We start from the raw sequence: 15,718 nt of genomic DNA, 5'->3' as shown, positions 1-15,718 counted from the left end.
AGCATCTTGATGAAAGTAAAAGAGGAGAGTGAAAAAGTTGGCTTAAAGCTCAACATTCAGAAAACTCAACACTCAGAATATATCATGGCATCTGGTCCCATCACTTCATGGGAAATAGATGGGGAAACAGTGTCAGACTTTATTTTTGGGGGCTCCTAAATCACTCCAGATGGTGACTGCAGCCATGAATTTAAAAGACGTTTACTCCTTGGAAGGAAAGTTATGATGAACCTAGACAGCATATTCAAAAGCAGAGACATTACTTTGTCCATCTAGTCAAGGCTATGATTTTTCCAGTGGCCATGTATGGATATGAGAGTTGGACTGTGAAAAAAGCTGAGCACCAAAGAATTGATGCTTTTGAACTGTGGTATTGGAGAAGACTCCTGAGAGTCCCTTCGACTGCAAGGAGATCTAACCAGTCCATCCTAAAGGAGATCAGTCCTGGGTGTTCATTGGAAGGACTGATGCTGAAGCTGAAACTCCAATACCTAGGCCACCTCATGGGAGGAATTGACTCATTGGGAAAGACCCTGATGCTGGGAGGGATTGGGGGCCGGAGGAGAAGAGGACAACAGAGGATGAGATGGCTGGATGGCATCACCGACTCAATGGACGTGAGTCTGAGTAAACTTCGGGAGTTGGTGATGGACAGGGAGGCCTGGCATGCTGCGATTCTTGGTGTCGTAGAGAGTCGGGCACGACTGAGTGACTAAACTGAACTGAACTGAAACTCACTGCAGATGGTGACCTCAGCCATGAATTTAAAAGATACTTATTCCTTGGAAGAAAAGCCATGACCAACCTAGGCAGCATATTAAAAAGTAGAGACATTGCTTTGCTGACAAAGATCCATATAGCCAAAGCTATAGTTTTTCCAGTAGTCATGTATGGATATGAGAGTCAGACCCGAAAGAAAGCTGACAGCCAAAGAATTAATGCTTTTGAACTGTGGTGTTAGAAAAGACTCTTGAGAGTCCCCTGGACTGCGAAGAGCTCAAACCAGTCAATACTATAGGAAATCAATCCTGAACATATATTGGAAGGACTGATGCTGAAGCTCCAATACTTTGGCCCCCTGATGAAAAGAACTGACTCATTGGAATAGACCCCAATCCTGGGAAAAATTGAAGGTGGGAGGAGAAGGGGACGACAGAGAATGAAATGGTTGGGTGGCATCACTGACTCAATGGACATGAGTTTGAGCAAGCTCCAGGAGTTGGTGATAGATGGGATAGGCTGGTGTGCTGCGATTCATGGGATCACAGAGAATCGGACACGACTGAGTGACTGAACTGAACTGAACTGAAGAATGGCTATTTAGAATTAAAGATAAAAATTATAGAATTATCTCAATAAATGCTGAAAAAACATTTGACAAAATTCAACATCTTTTCCGTATAAAAACTCTTAACAAATTAGGTATAGAAGGAATGTATGTCAACATAATAAAGGTCACATACAAAAAATCTGCAAGTAACATCACACTTGACAATGGAAGGTTGAAAACTTTCCTGCTAGGACCAGGTACAAGACAAAAGTGTCCACTTTCTCTACCCTATTCAACATAGTACTGGAAGTTCTAGCTAGAGGGATTACACAAGAAAAGGAAATGAAAGTCATTCTAATGAGAAGGGAAGAAGTAGAAGTGTCTATTTGCAGTTATGTGATCTCATAGATAGAAAATCTTAAAGACTCCATCAAAAAGCTGTTAGAACTGATAAATTCAGTAAAGTTGTAGGATACAAAATCAGCATAAAAAAATACCTTGTATTTCTAGACACTAACAATGAACTGTTGGGAAAATTATTTAGTCTCTGAGTTCTATGAGTAAAAAGGATGGCTATTTATATTAAAGTAAGGAATTTGCTTGACTTGAATTATTTTTGCTTTTTCTAAATTTTGAAAAGCAATTATAAGGTCTCCTTAAGGCTGAGGGAGTCCCCATGGATAGAGGATGTGGAATCTCATGTATGTTTCTCCCTGCAGCTCACGGTAGGCCTGAAAGGTGAAGCAGGCTCTCCTGGACGCCCAGGCCCCCCTGGACGGAGAGTGAGTACACTCAGGAGAACTAAGTCATGTGTGGCTTCCTAGGATGCCCGATGGAACGGGCACAGAACTCAAAGTCAGAAACACTGGGTTCAAGTCCAGGTTCTCTTTCTTGCTGCCTGGGTGCCCTTGGACGGGTCTCCGGGTCTATTAGTTTCCTTCTAAGATGATAATGACATGTCCTGTTTGAACTACCTCCAAAGGCAGCTGCTGTGAGGATCAGATAATCAAATGTGAATGCTCTTTGTAAACTATAAAATTTCAATACAAATATGAGCTGTGACTATTAATTTTTAGGAAGTTTCAAAACAGGGATAGAACTGCATAAGCTTCATTAAGGTGTCCTGACAAGTTGATCAGTTTCCCAAGCCACTGTTGTTACGTTCCTGAACTCATGATTTAGATGCTATAGAGATATGGAGATAAAATTGCAACTTTCCTCTGTGATTGAATTACAAGAGATTCAATTACCTTTGAAGCATTCCTGAGCAGAGCCAGGCTCATCGCTCACTGGCAAGATAGCCACATCTCTATTTTAGCACCTTTTGTGTTACTGTGATATTAACCTGTTTCTCCCCTCCTAAAGAGCACAGTCAAGTAAGAGCTAAGTGCCAGTGCCTGTGTTTTGTGTGTGAGGTGCAGAAAGCAGAGTGTAAGGGAGAGAAGAAATTGCTTCCCTTGTTTTGTGCAGTAAGACTGTTTTCTGACTACCTGGAAGGGCCCTTTAACTTGCAACTTTATAAAGAAAACAAAAACATGGATCTTCTGTGGAAAACTGAATCTATAATAGAATGAGAATCAACCAGAGTAAAGGGTACTCTGATATAACCTTTTCTTTCTTTTGCATGAAGGAACTAGTGATGGTTCTTAGTCACGTAGGTGAGAATCTATTTCCTGGGTCAGTCTGGACTGGTCTCCTTTCCAGATTCTGGAGCTCGCCCTGGGGGTCCCACATCTTCCTGCTCTTGTGTTTGGCCCTGCTGGTCTAGACTGTGGCTTCTCTGTCCCAGGCCTGTGGCCCTTAGCTTCTCCTGAAGAAGTTGCTCCAAGTTATTCCAAGTCTTGGGACCTACTCTCTGCTATGTGGTCTTCTGTAGGATGTGGGCTGTCTGTCCTGTTCATTAGCTGGAAACTGTTCCTCCTTCTGTTTAAATGGCTGAGCATTCTTTTCTGCTTTCTGTTGTCACTTGGAAAGGGAAGAATGAGACTCTGCAACTTTTAGTGAGATGCATATTTCCTGATTTGGATCAGGAAGAAAATATGCCCCCAGAGGGTAAAATCATGGAGACCATCACAGTTCTGGTTAACAGTAGCAGCACACAGAGGGACTCAGCACTCAGCAGACATTTATTTAGCTGCTCATTGGATGGATGGATGGATGGATGGATGGATGGATAGATGGACGGATGCTCAAGTTGTCGTTTAGAAAGAAGTTCTTACACTGACGTCAGTAGTTGAGCTTCTGGTGGGAGAGTCAGTGAAATTGTATAGCAGTCATGAACATGTTATAACATTTTCTGAAGCTAGCATCCTAGCTTTCACTAGCTGCCCAAAGGGATTCATATGTGTAAGCACATTAAGAAACAAATGCCAAGAAGAAGGCTGATCCTCTTAAAAGGAATTAAAAGAGAAAAAGAGAAAAACTCAGTGTCAAGAAAGGCGGCTGAGTGTGTTTAGGAGCCTTCCTTGACTCATCTCACCCGATTATGTGTACTCCTTCCACCCAACACCTTTCAGGATTTACCGGCTTGGTGTGCATGCTCCCCTGTGGAGTGTCCATTTTGCTATGTAATTGCCTTTTTCACATATAGGGTGGCTGTGTGCTGCTGCCAGAAATTTAAATATACTTCAGTAAATGCCTCTCCTTCATGCTATTCCTTGGGAAGCTTACTGTTTATAATTTTAAGTATTCTTACAAGAAATGCCTTCTAAATGTTCTATCTGCAGTACATATATCTTTAAGAAATACTTTTATTTCTTTCCTTCTTGTCATCCTAGAAAAATCACTCAGTTCAGTCTAGGTAGATATTAGCTTAATTGATCACACACTGAAACAGAAAGGTTTATACTCTTGGTGTGTATGAGGAAATAGCGTTGAAGACTCCAGTTCTTCTACTAATAACTTGCTCTGTGTTTGTTTTCCTAGGGCCCTAAAGGGATGGCAGGGCAGCCCGTCCATTCTGTATGTATCTCATTATTCACACCCACACAAAATGCAGCCCGTTCCCTGGGACATGAATATGGCCACTTGGAAATCACCATGCTCATGTTTCTTGTTTTCTCTCTCCTTTTCCACATACAGCAATGTGATCTAATCCAGTTCATGAGGGACCATAGTCGTGAGTATCTGTGTGTGTCTTAGGGCAGCGGTGATGGGTGAGGGCGCTTAGGATGAAAGCTGTGTAGGGGATGTGGGATCAGTAGGCTGGACTCGCTGGTGGAGAAGCCATATGTCCTTGGCAGCAGGCTTGCTCTGAGTGCCTGCTGTGGGAACAGCTCATGACAAAGGTGGAAGGAAGAGACACAAGCCTTAGCTTAGAGGTGTACTTTCTAGAGTGAGAAAAAACACGCCCGTGAGATATGATGTGACCAACTCAAAAGGTGTGTGACTTAGCTCACACGGATAGCAGTTATGTACCCGGGCCTGGAGTGCATGATGTTAAAAGGGAGACCGTGGCGGTTTGAGGTTATATATATGCTATTGGTGCCTGATTGCTCAATTGTGTCCCGTGTCCGACTTTTTGAGGCCTGATGGACTGAGGCCCACCAGGCCCCTCTGTCCATGGGATTTCCCAGGCAAGAGTACTGGAGTGGGTTGCCATTTCCTTCTCAAGGGGATCTCCCTGATCCAGAAATTAAATCCAAGTCTCCTGCATTGGCAGGCAAATTCTTTCCCACTGAGCCACCAGGGAAGCCCCTATATGTACACACACACACGCACACACACACACACACACACGCACACACACGCACACACAGAAACACTGGAAACAAATATGAGAAGAGATATCGGGAAAATGTAGCCATATATTATGTTCGGATGATAGACTTTTAGGTGGTTTTTCTTTCTTCGTGTTTCCATTGTGGTTTATAATCATGCCATACACTCACAATCAGAAGAATAGAAAATCCGAGAGACTTACTGAAGGAGATTAGATAAAAATGGAGTCTGCAGATGCATGGCCAGGAAAGACCAACAACAGAATCAAGTCTGAAATACCACAAGACCAGATGGGGAGAGGTTTGGTACCACCGTGGGTGAGCAGGCAGAGGAAGAGTTGTGAAGAAACTAGATTGGTAGGAAGAGGTGAAGCGTTTCCACATTTCAGAGGGAAAGGAATGCTACGCAGACCCTAAAGTGAAAGGATCTACAGGCAGCTGATGAAATGGAGTCCTTTAAAGGTGAGAATCAGGGAAGAAACTCAGAAAGCTGGAGTCACTAATGTCCTTAGAGGCGCAGGGATGGATGAGATTCCCAAGAATGTGCAACTAGAGAGACAGATTCGGAAACCCAAGGGATGAGCCCAGGGAGTGGCCCTAGCAACAGGGTGGACCTGACCCCAGAAAAAGGCATTGCGGAGAGTCCTGCCGAGTTTGGGCAGCTTGGGAAAAGGCAAAATGCAGCCAGCGGAGAGAACTCCAGAGTGAGGTGTTGGGTGGGGTGGGGCAGGGAACCCATGTCAAAGATGTCTCTTGAGAGCTGAACGGCTCTCCAGCACAGTGAGGGGGTGAGAACCAGCCCCGGGCTCAGGGAGAGAACAAGGGGAGGGCCACTGTGGACAGAAGAGTGTGTGACCTAAATCAAGGACGACCCGAGAGGTAGAGGGGTGGGGAGGTGAGTGCCCGCCTTGGAGGATTTGGGCTTTGAAGGGCACTTTCCAATACTGCCTGAAAGGAGTTAGGAAATTCGATGGTGGGGAGGGAGTGGGCAGGATTTGTAACCAGACCATGGAGCTGCAGAAAGCAGAACTCAGATGGGGAAAAAGACCTTTGGAGTTAATTCAGACGGTCTTCCTTGATGGCTGACACCCAAGGCCCTGCAGGGTTAGAATCGTGCTCCATCGGGGTTGTTCTTCAGCCCTAGAACAGCTCTAGCCACCCTGGGATGAGGGCCTGGGCCCTGGGAGGCTGTGGGGAATGGGGAGAGAAAGTGGTGGTTGGAATAACATAGGAGGGCCCTAGTAATTAGAGTTTTAGAAGAAGAGACATAATAAACAGGACTTTCAGGAAAAACTAAATATAAATATATAAATAAAATATAAATACATATATACATAAAAATATAAAACAAGACAAGCAGCTTTGCCAGACTGAAACCCAGACAAAAGTGTCTGTTCCTAGAGTCTGTGCTTCTGGCGTCACAGCTGGGCTGGAGGTTAACCAATGGGACTTCTCAGTCAGAAGAAGGAGTCTATTTCAGGCCTTGAGATGCAGAGGAGGCAGTGGGCCCTGTGTGCCCTCTGCTGACCCTCAGCATCTCAGCAGCTGCTGGATAAAGATGAACAAATGTACTCGTAGGACTGACGTGAGGGGGCGCGGGCTGTGGGCGAGTGGGCTCACAGCTGGGTTGTTGCCAGTGCTAGTAAAGTCTTTCAGTGTCTTGGCGTAATCATTTGCTTCCAGGGTGTTGCGTAAAAGGAGCATGGAAATGGTTAGGCTTGCGCTTAAGGATTTACCATTATTTCCCCCTGATTCGTCTCATGCTTACCAAGCAAATCACTTGGAGAAACCAGATGCTCAGGAGAAAGCCTTGGGTGTTCCTTCTGTCTGGATACAGAGATCACTCAAACACAGGAGCTGTATTTTTCTTTTTTTTAAGCAGAGACAAAGTTCATTTGGAAATCCCCACAGTTCAGCAGAAAAATAGAGATTCCCAAGGTGTTCATCAAGGAAGACAAGAAGACCACATATTTTAGTCCTGCCCTACTGAACGGCTCTCAGAAGGCTATAAAAAGAGAGACAAAACAAATTTAATTTTAGCTATCATGCCATTTGATCAGAGGCTTATCTGTTCTGTTTCTAAAACAAGTGATCAGTGATTCAAATTCTAACCAGAGTTCTGGTAATGTCTGCTGGCCAGGGCTCACAAGGAGGAAAGGTCAGGAAGACCCATAAAATAGTAGAATTCTGTGTCCATCCTCCTCTCCCTTTTAACCTTGACTTCCTGTAATTAGGAGTTAGCTTCATTTGCAATAAGAGCTAAACAGAATATTAAGGTTTGTTGAAATTTTGTTTTGGGGGTTATTGTCAGTCTGAATCCCAAGAATGTAACAGACTCTCTCTCTCTCTCTCTCTCTCTCTCTCTCCTTTTTATAGCTTGTTGGGAAGGTGAGTATTCTTACCATATTATTTCTCTTGCTGAACTACTTCCTGCATTCTGACAAGCCCACATACACACTACTATATATAAAACAGACTACCAGCAAAGACACTGTATAGCACAGAGAACTCTGTTCAATATTTTATAATAACCTATAAGAGAAAAGAATCTGAATATATATATATATTTATATATAAATGAATCACTTTGCTGTAGGCCTGAAATTTATACAACATTGTAAATCAACTACACGTCAAAAAGTAATAAAGTAACAGTAAAGATAAATGGGCTAAAGATTTGAAAAAGGACTTAATAAAGAAAAAAAAAAAAAACCTCTCATCCCCATGAGAAAAGGGACTTCTAACCTCTTTGCAGGCACACATTCTAACTGTAAATAACTGTACACATCATGTTTGGACCTGACTGTAAAATGCTGACCACCTGGTCCCCAGCCCCTTCACAAGCTGTTCTTTCTAAGTGCTGCCACAGTTTCCAACTCATTCTCTTCACAGGGTAGTTTCTTTGCTGCTGAGCAGTTCAGGGCAAGGCCAGGTGTCTGACCTCATTCTGTTGCTCCATCTGCTGCTAAGTCTGTGGACACTGGCACCTTGGACAGGTGGTGACTCCTTTCTTCCCTTTGACCTCCATTCACACCTCTCACCTCCACGTGTCCACCACTGTCAGCCTGACCCGGAGGATGGAGGAGGATCTTTCAGGGCCTCGACTGCAGCTGGTGTTCAGTGATCCCTCAGATGTTGTTGCCCCTGAAACCAGTTAGGTCAACTCCAAGACCTCCTGGTCTCCTAGAGGCCTGTTGAGATAGAGTAACAGGATCTTTGAGCTCATCCCTAAGTTTGGTGCCGTTCCCTTTAATCCCCTCCCCCCCAAATCTGATGTCTAAGAGCTCAATAAAACTTCATGGATTTGAGTTAAATTTATCAGGTACCTTGCTGGTACTAGGAAAGCGAGAGTAAAAAGAAATGGAAGTTGGTACTGGCTTCTGGGGATATCTGTGATGGTGGGTCATCTATGAAGATACTTGTCTACCATTTTGTTAAGCATTTTTACTATAAGGTTAGGAAATACATGCTACAGTCCATGAGGTTGCAAAGAGTCAGACATGACTTTGCAACTGAACAACAAGAAACAAGATACCATTTTTCTCATTTTGTTTTTCATTGTTGGGTTTCATATTTTTTAAATTCCTTCACAGTAAAATGTCTTGAATCAAAACACAGCTTGAAATCAACACTTTCTCCACTATTTCTATTACTGAGGACAGCGGTTGGCAGATGGGATACTTTGAATTTAATGTGCTCTGGGAGTAAGCCAGATTGGGGAGAGTAAAACAGCCTGTGTATATGGAGGGTTGGCTAATTTTTAAATAATTTCTTTTTCTCTTCCTACATTCAGACTTTAACAAGGCTATTATTTATAATCATAGAGGAGACTCCCTGTGAAATTCCCAAGGTGCAGTTATCATAAAACCATTAAGACTGAGTTGGGGGTTATAGACAGCTCAGTGCGAGTCTGCCGTGGCCCCTTCCTCCTGACACCATGGCTGTCATCCCAAAGCCCCTGAAATCCCCTCTCCCCAGAAACAGCCTCTTTGTCCTCTGAAGGATAATCCCCAAGAAGGATAATGATCACTGTCTACCTTTCGATATCACGAGCCTCCGCAGACAAGCTCCTCGAAGGTAGACCTGTGTTTGTTCATCTTCACATGTACCTCACAGTGCATGTTACCCTGCATGTCACATGATGAATACTCCGGTATTTGCCACATAAATGGAGGAAAATTTTCTGGCTGACTTTATCATTATTAGTAGGTCATTTCTGAAGAGTTTTTTTTTTTTTTTTAAGAGAATAAGCTTTCAGATTTTCAGAAAAGCCATAGTTTCCTTTTAAAATTTTCCATAGAGTAAAATTCACTCCTGTTCAGTTTTTACACATGCATGATTTGTATAATCACCACCACAATCAGGATACAGGATAATTCCATCAGCCCAAACACTCCTTGCAGTTTCTTTTTAAATAGAAGATGGAGGGTAGATGGTGAAGTCTGAACATTATATTGCCAGATATCACTATTCTGTATTTAGGTAACACCGTAGGCTAACAAAGCAGAATCCTTTCCCCGCTTTACACATGGATAGCTCTGATTCTAGATTTGATGTGACAGCTGCATTTTCCCAGACCTCAGTGTTGACTGTCTCACTGGAGTAAATGGAATGGGCATGCCTTTTGACCCAGTGAAACACCTTAACACTTCTGACTCTCATTTTTGTAGAAAAGTGTCCTGTGTATCCAACAGAGCTGGTATTTGCCCTGGACCAGTCCAACGATATCACAGAGCAGAGATTTAATGAAATGAGGGACATCATCACTTCTATTGTCGGCGACCTTCACATCAGGGAAAGTAATTGTCCCGTGGGAGCAAGAGTTGTTGTGGTTTCCTACAACTCGGGCACCAGCTACCTCATCCGTGGGTCTGACTACCGTAGCAAGAAGCAGCTTCTTCAGCTTCTCTCCCAAATAAAATATCAAAACTCTGGGGAAGTCCGAGACATTGGGAATGCGATGAGGTTTGTGGCTCGGAACATCTTTAAGCGGACGTCTGCAGGAGCCAATGTGCAGAGAGTTGCTGTGTTTTTTAGCAACGGACAAGCTGCAAGTAGGTCATCCGTCATCACGGCCACCATGGAGTTTAGTGCCTTGGATATCAGCCCCGCAGTCTTTGCTTTTAATGAAAAGGTCTACCTCGATGAGGCTTTTGGGGTAAGTACCTCCCTTGGCAATGTCTTTATTTTTAGATACTGGTACTGGCAGAATAGGAATACTGGGAAGTAGGAATCAAGTGGTCTCTTGACCCCCTTTGCAATTTTCATAGCTGTCTTGTTGCCAGAGTCCTTGAAATCCAGTTTCTAGTAAACACTGAACTGAATGCATCTTATCTCCATTTAAAAATTGAGAAACTGAGGCCCAGATTGCTGAATGACTTCTCCCATTTTGTACAGCTACTAAGCGGCTAAATCAAGCTTTGAACTTGAGTTTGTCTGATAGAGAGGGCTATGTCTTCTGCTGATCCAGTATTTCTCAAATGTGCCATCTCTTGGCTGTGTCTCATTGAACAACTGGTCTTAACCTGTGATGGGTGACGTTTAAGGGACTTTTGAACCCTTAATGTCGTGTAAAACTTTGATGTGTATGAACCTTTTTCCCAAGAGGAGTTCTGTCCCTTTTGGATTCACAGATTCTCATGGGATCTGTGCTTCCCTCTTTCTCCCACCAAACAGAAGAACTTATCCATCTACTGTTCTAAAATCGTTCCTATTAACCATGAAATACATGCTCCTAAACCTGGGGGGAGCCATTATGTTTTCCAAGAGATTATAAAGATCTATTTTACACAAATACACACGTGTGAGTACATGCTAATTCGCTTTAGTCGTGTCCAGCTCCTTGCTACCCTATGGACCATAGCCCATCAGGCTCCTCTGTCCATGGGATTCTTCAGGCAGGAATACTGGAGTGGGTGTGGGGTGCCATGCCCTTCTCCAGGGGATCTTCCTAACCCAGGGATCAAACCCACGTCTGTCACATGTTGTGCATCGGCAGGCGGGTTCTTTATCACTAGTGCCAACTGGGAAGCCCACAAGTACATGTGTTTCTACTATAAAAAGAAAAGCCCTCTATAACATGAAGAGATTTAATCTCATAAGAAAAACACAATTATTTTTGAAAATAGGAGCCTTTTGAAAATAGCACTCTTTTGAAAAGAGTCACAGTTGATCCCGACAGAAAGAATTGTAGAAAGTTAAAGTATTTTTATAAAAATATTACCTCCCAATATAGGTTATGTATTTATTTGTTTTCTTATGGTTTGTGTTCCCCTACTGGAATATAGGGTAGAGCATTCATCTGCTTTGTCTATTTCTGTATCCCCAGCACCTAGAATAGTATCTATTTGACATTGTATGCACTCAATGAATATTTGTTGAATGAACAAATGAATGAAGAGCATGTGGTTGACTCCTGTGAATAAACTTACTTGATTTACCAGGGTTGCAATTAAAGTGTTGGGCTTCCCTGATAGCTCAGTTGGTAAAGAATCCTCCTGCAATGCAGGAGACTCCAGTTCGATTCCTGGGTCAGGAAGATCCGCTGGAAAAGGGATAGGCATTTAATGTTTGACCCAGGGGAGCAGCAAGATGAGTACAAAATTATACCAAAGCATCCAGTTTCATAAAAATTAGAGAGCAGAAATGTAGTAGCTACTTTCTAACTATAAGGCTGGAATGATTATAAATATTTCAAAATGCTCAGCACTTTACAGAAAAACAGAGGGGATGGTTTTTCTAATCTGTTAATTTCTTGAGGGGGAGGAAACAAAAGCAGGAGCATGTCTGTGGATCGAGAGATCCACTCATCACCTGAGAATGATTTATTTCTTCCATGTAATCAAAGTATCTGTGATGCATGGTGCCTCATACAAAGTAAATGCCCAATGTACAGTCACTGAGTCACTGAATGAATACATTGAAGTACAGTTGATTTACACATTGTGTTAATTTCTGCTGTACAGCAAACAGACCCAGTTATACATATATAGTCATTCTTTTTCCATTATGGTTTATCACAATATTGAATATAGTCTCCTGTGCTATACAGCAGGCTCTTATTGTTTATCCATCCTATATATAATAGTTTGCATCTGCTAACCCCAAACTCCCAATCCTTCCCTCCTCTGCACCCCCCCGTCAACCACAAGTCTTTTCTCCATATCTATGTGTCTGTCTCTGTTTTGTACATATGTTCATTTGTGCTGTGTTTTAGATTCCACATATAAGTGATATGATATTTGTCTTTCTCTAGGTCCATCCATGTTGCCGGAAGTGGCATTATTTCATTCTTTTCTATGGCTGAGTAGTATGGAATAGACTCTTTTTCTTTTGAACGTTTTATTTTGTATTGGGGTATAGCCGGTTAACAACGCTGTAATAGTTTCAGGTGAACAGTGAAGGGATGTATGACTGGAATAGACTTTTACTTGGAATTTGTGATCAGGGAAATCCAGTTGACATCTGAAAGATGCACCTTTTTCTATTAATAGAGAGCATGCTGCTACTGCTGCTAAGTCGCTTCAGTTGTGTCCGACTCTGTGCGACCCCATAGATGGCAGCCCACCAGACTCCACCATCCCTGGGATTCTCCAGGCAAAAACACTGGAGTGGGGTACCATTTCCTTCTCCAATGCATGAAAGTGAAAAGTGAAAGTGAAGTCGCTCAGTTATGCCCGACTCTCAGCGACCCCATGGACGGCAGCCTACCAGGCTCCTCCATCCATGGGGTTTTCCAGGCAAGAGTACTGGAGTGGGGTGCCATTGCCTTCTCTGAATAGATAGCATAATTGAGTGGAAATAGTGGTATGCATGCTGCTGAGTTACTTCAGTTGTGTCTGACTCTTTGCAACCCTATGGGCTGTAACCTGCCAGGCTCCTCTGTCCATGGAATTCTCCAGGCAAGATCACTGGACTGGGTGGCCATGCCCTCCTCCAGGGGATCTTCCTGACCCAGGGATGGAACCCACATCTATGTCTGGTGCATTGGCAGGCAGGTTCTTTACCACTAGTGCCACCTGGGAAGCCCAGAAATAGTTGTAATCACTACTTAAAGAAGTCAAAGGTGACTTGTGAATGTAAAATCTTTACAGGACCCAACTCCAGAAGCTGATGTATAGCACATAATCAGCTGGTACATAATCAGAAACGTGCAAGAATTCAATGCAGAATTGCAGGTCAATGGCACCCCATTCCAGTACTCTTGCCTGGAAAATCCCATGGACAGAGGAGCCTGGAAGGCTGCAGTCCATGGGGTCGCTGAGGTCGGACACAACTGAGCAACTTCACTTCCACTTTTCACTTTCATGCATTGGAGAAGGAAATGGCAACCCACTCCAGTGTTCTTGCCTGGAGAATCCCAGGGACAGGGGAGCCTGGTGAGCTGCCATTTATGGGGTTGCACAGAGTTGGACACAGAGTTGGAGATAAGAATGAGGTTTTAATATCTAACCCAGTGAGTGAATGTTGTGGTTATCTTGTGGCAGTTGTCTTATAAAATTGAGCTGCTGATACAGTTTCTATGTTTCCTTAGGTTATGTTTAGGATCAGAGGGGGATAGTTTGTATGTGTGTGTGAGTGTGTATGTTTGTATGTGTGTGCATACATGAAGATGCATAGAAGCGAGCAGTGAGCAACAATGCAAGGTGATGGTGACCGGTCAGGTGTTTTTCAAACTCTTGAAGTGGGTGCACAGTGAATTCTTGATGATGTTACCAAGTCCAAGCTTGCTCTGCTTGTTGAACAACAGGCCAGTAAATCTGGAGACAAGGTGTTGAGGCAAGTTGTAATGACTTTATTTGGAAAACTAGCAGGCAAGATGACCAACTAATGTCTCAGAATAACCTCTAAAAAGCCATCTTATTGGGGTATGAAGGCCAGATTCTTCTATAAAACACAGAGGGGAGATGGGAGGTGAAGAAGTAAAGTAAAAAGGCCATTAATCTTGCAAATATCTCCTGGAATGGTCAGCCTCAGGTAGGGATGTGTTAATTTCTTCTTTCTTGCAGCCATTCACAGGCGGACAGAATCACCTGTGACTGAACAAAGACACTTTGGTTTAACCTTCAGGCAGAGGGTCAGGGTTCCCCAAGGCAATTATGTACGGACAGTACCCTTTCAGTGAACAAAAGCAATGGGAAGCAAACGTTAAAGTTAGAGAAACAGATTCTCGCCTGTAGCAATGATGACTAAAGAAAACAATCAAATGAGCATATATTTCTTTTTCAATGCAGTTTGACAACACAGGAACATTTCAGGTGCTTTCTGTTCCTCCAAATGGGAAATATGCTCCATTAGAAAGGCTTCGGCGCTGTACACTTTGCTATGGTAAGGCTAATGAAAAAGAATGTATTGGGCTGAAACATGTAAATGCCTTCTGGGTGAGTTATTAAATCTATCTTTATCAAAGATTTTTGATTGTAGGTTCTATTTTAAGTTTTTCAGTCTTTCAACACCATATGTCAGGGTTTCAATCTCTGTCATGTTGGATGTTTCCATAGAATGTAAAAATTAGTTCAGAAGATTATCCCAATTGATTTGGCTCTTCCTGGGGCAATGTGATAGTTTGTATCAAATGCTTCTGAAATATTAAAACTATTTTCTAAATGAGTTTGGACATGAATTATAGACTTCAAATATACATGTTACTTATATGTACTTTCAACAAAGATGTTCCCAAATTGTCTGCTAGTGGTCGTAGAAATTATGAGGAAGTTGAAAATTCCATATTAATTTAAATGATAAGGTATTGAAGTTGAAGAGGTATTGATCAGATGATTAATTTTTGATAATCAGTTCCTTATTCACTGGAAGATCTCAACCAACAGTGTCTCCTTGTGCCAACACTGAACCAATGGTGAATCTCTGTGTTTTCAGATAAATGTTTTCCAAATACTTGCAAGAAAGAAATCGTCTTACCTGAAAATTCGTACATGGATGTCGCCTTCCTCTTAGACAATTCCAGAAATATAGCAAGTGATGAGTTTAAGGATGTGAAAGCCTTGGTGAGCTCAATGCTTGATAACTTTGACATTGCCTCAGACCCTATGGTCTCAGACTCTGGTGATAGGATTGCCTTGTTGAGCTATTCTCCTTGGGATAGGAGAGAGAAGAATGTGGTAAAAACAGAGTTTGAGTTTACAACTTATAACAGTCAAGCTCTGATGAAAAGGCACATTGAGACTAACCTCCAGCAGCTAAATGGGGAAGCCACCATTGGCCATGCCCTACTGTGGGCCGTGGACAATCTCTTCCCAGCAACGCCCAAGCTAAGAAAATACAGGGTCATCTTTGTGGTCTCCGCTGGAGAGAATCGTGAGAGAAAGGAATTCTTGAAGAAGATGGCTCTGAGGGCCAAGTGTCAAGGCTATGTCATATTTGTGATTTCCCTGGGTTTGACACCCGAGGAGGACATGAAGGAGCTGGCCAGTCACCCGCTTGATCACCATCTGATACAGCTGGGGAGAATTCATAAACCAAATCTGGATTATGTTGTGAAGTTTTTAAAGCCATTTGTGTACTCAGTGAGACGTAAGTCACTATATTTTTTTTTGTCTCTTTGTTTTAATAAATTAGTGTTTGTTAATAGTATTGATAACCCAAGATATCCCTGTATCTATAGCTTACCAAAATATATGAATTAGGTGGTGAAAGGGTGAGAGGAATAGGACACATCTTGGTTATACCTTATTTATACCTGAGTCATGAGACCTCTTTCATGATAGAATGT

The 15,718-nt window shown here is 42.7% G+C and overlaps 1 protein-coding gene across 2 annotated transcripts in view; it reads left to right on the top strand.

Moving 5' to 3' along the window:
* COL6A5 (collagen type VI alpha 5 chain) overlaps positions 1 to 15,718 on the top strand; it is a 166,537-nt gene that overhangs the window by 82,390 nt on the left and 68,429 nt on the right. For both annotated transcript variants that reach the window (XM_060406600.1, XM_060406598.1), the window contains exons 29-34: positions 1,990 to 2,052; positions 4,196 to 4,231; positions 4,352 to 4,388; positions 9,660 to 10,147; positions 14,223 to 14,316; positions 14,866 to 15,519. In XM_060406600.1, coding sequence (XP_060262583.1) covers positions 1,990 to 2,052; positions 4,196 to 4,231; positions 4,352 to 4,388; positions 9,660 to 10,147; positions 14,223 to 14,316; positions 14,866 to 15,519 — 1,372 coding nt within the window. The remainder of the gene's footprint in view (positions 1 to 1,989; positions 2,053 to 4,195; positions 4,232 to 4,351; positions 4,389 to 9,659; positions 10,148 to 14,222; positions 14,317 to 14,865; positions 15,520 to 15,718) is intronic.

Source organism: Ovis aries, chromosome 1 (genome assembly GCF_016772045.2).
Source record: "Ovis aries strain OAR_USU_Benz2616 breed Rambouillet chromosome 1, ARS-UI_Ramb_v3.0, whole genome shotgun sequence".
NCBI lineage: Eukaryota > Metazoa > Chordata > Mammalia > Artiodactyla > Bovidae > Ovis > Ovis aries.
This window is presented reverse-complemented; position numbering and strand designations above follow the sequence as displayed.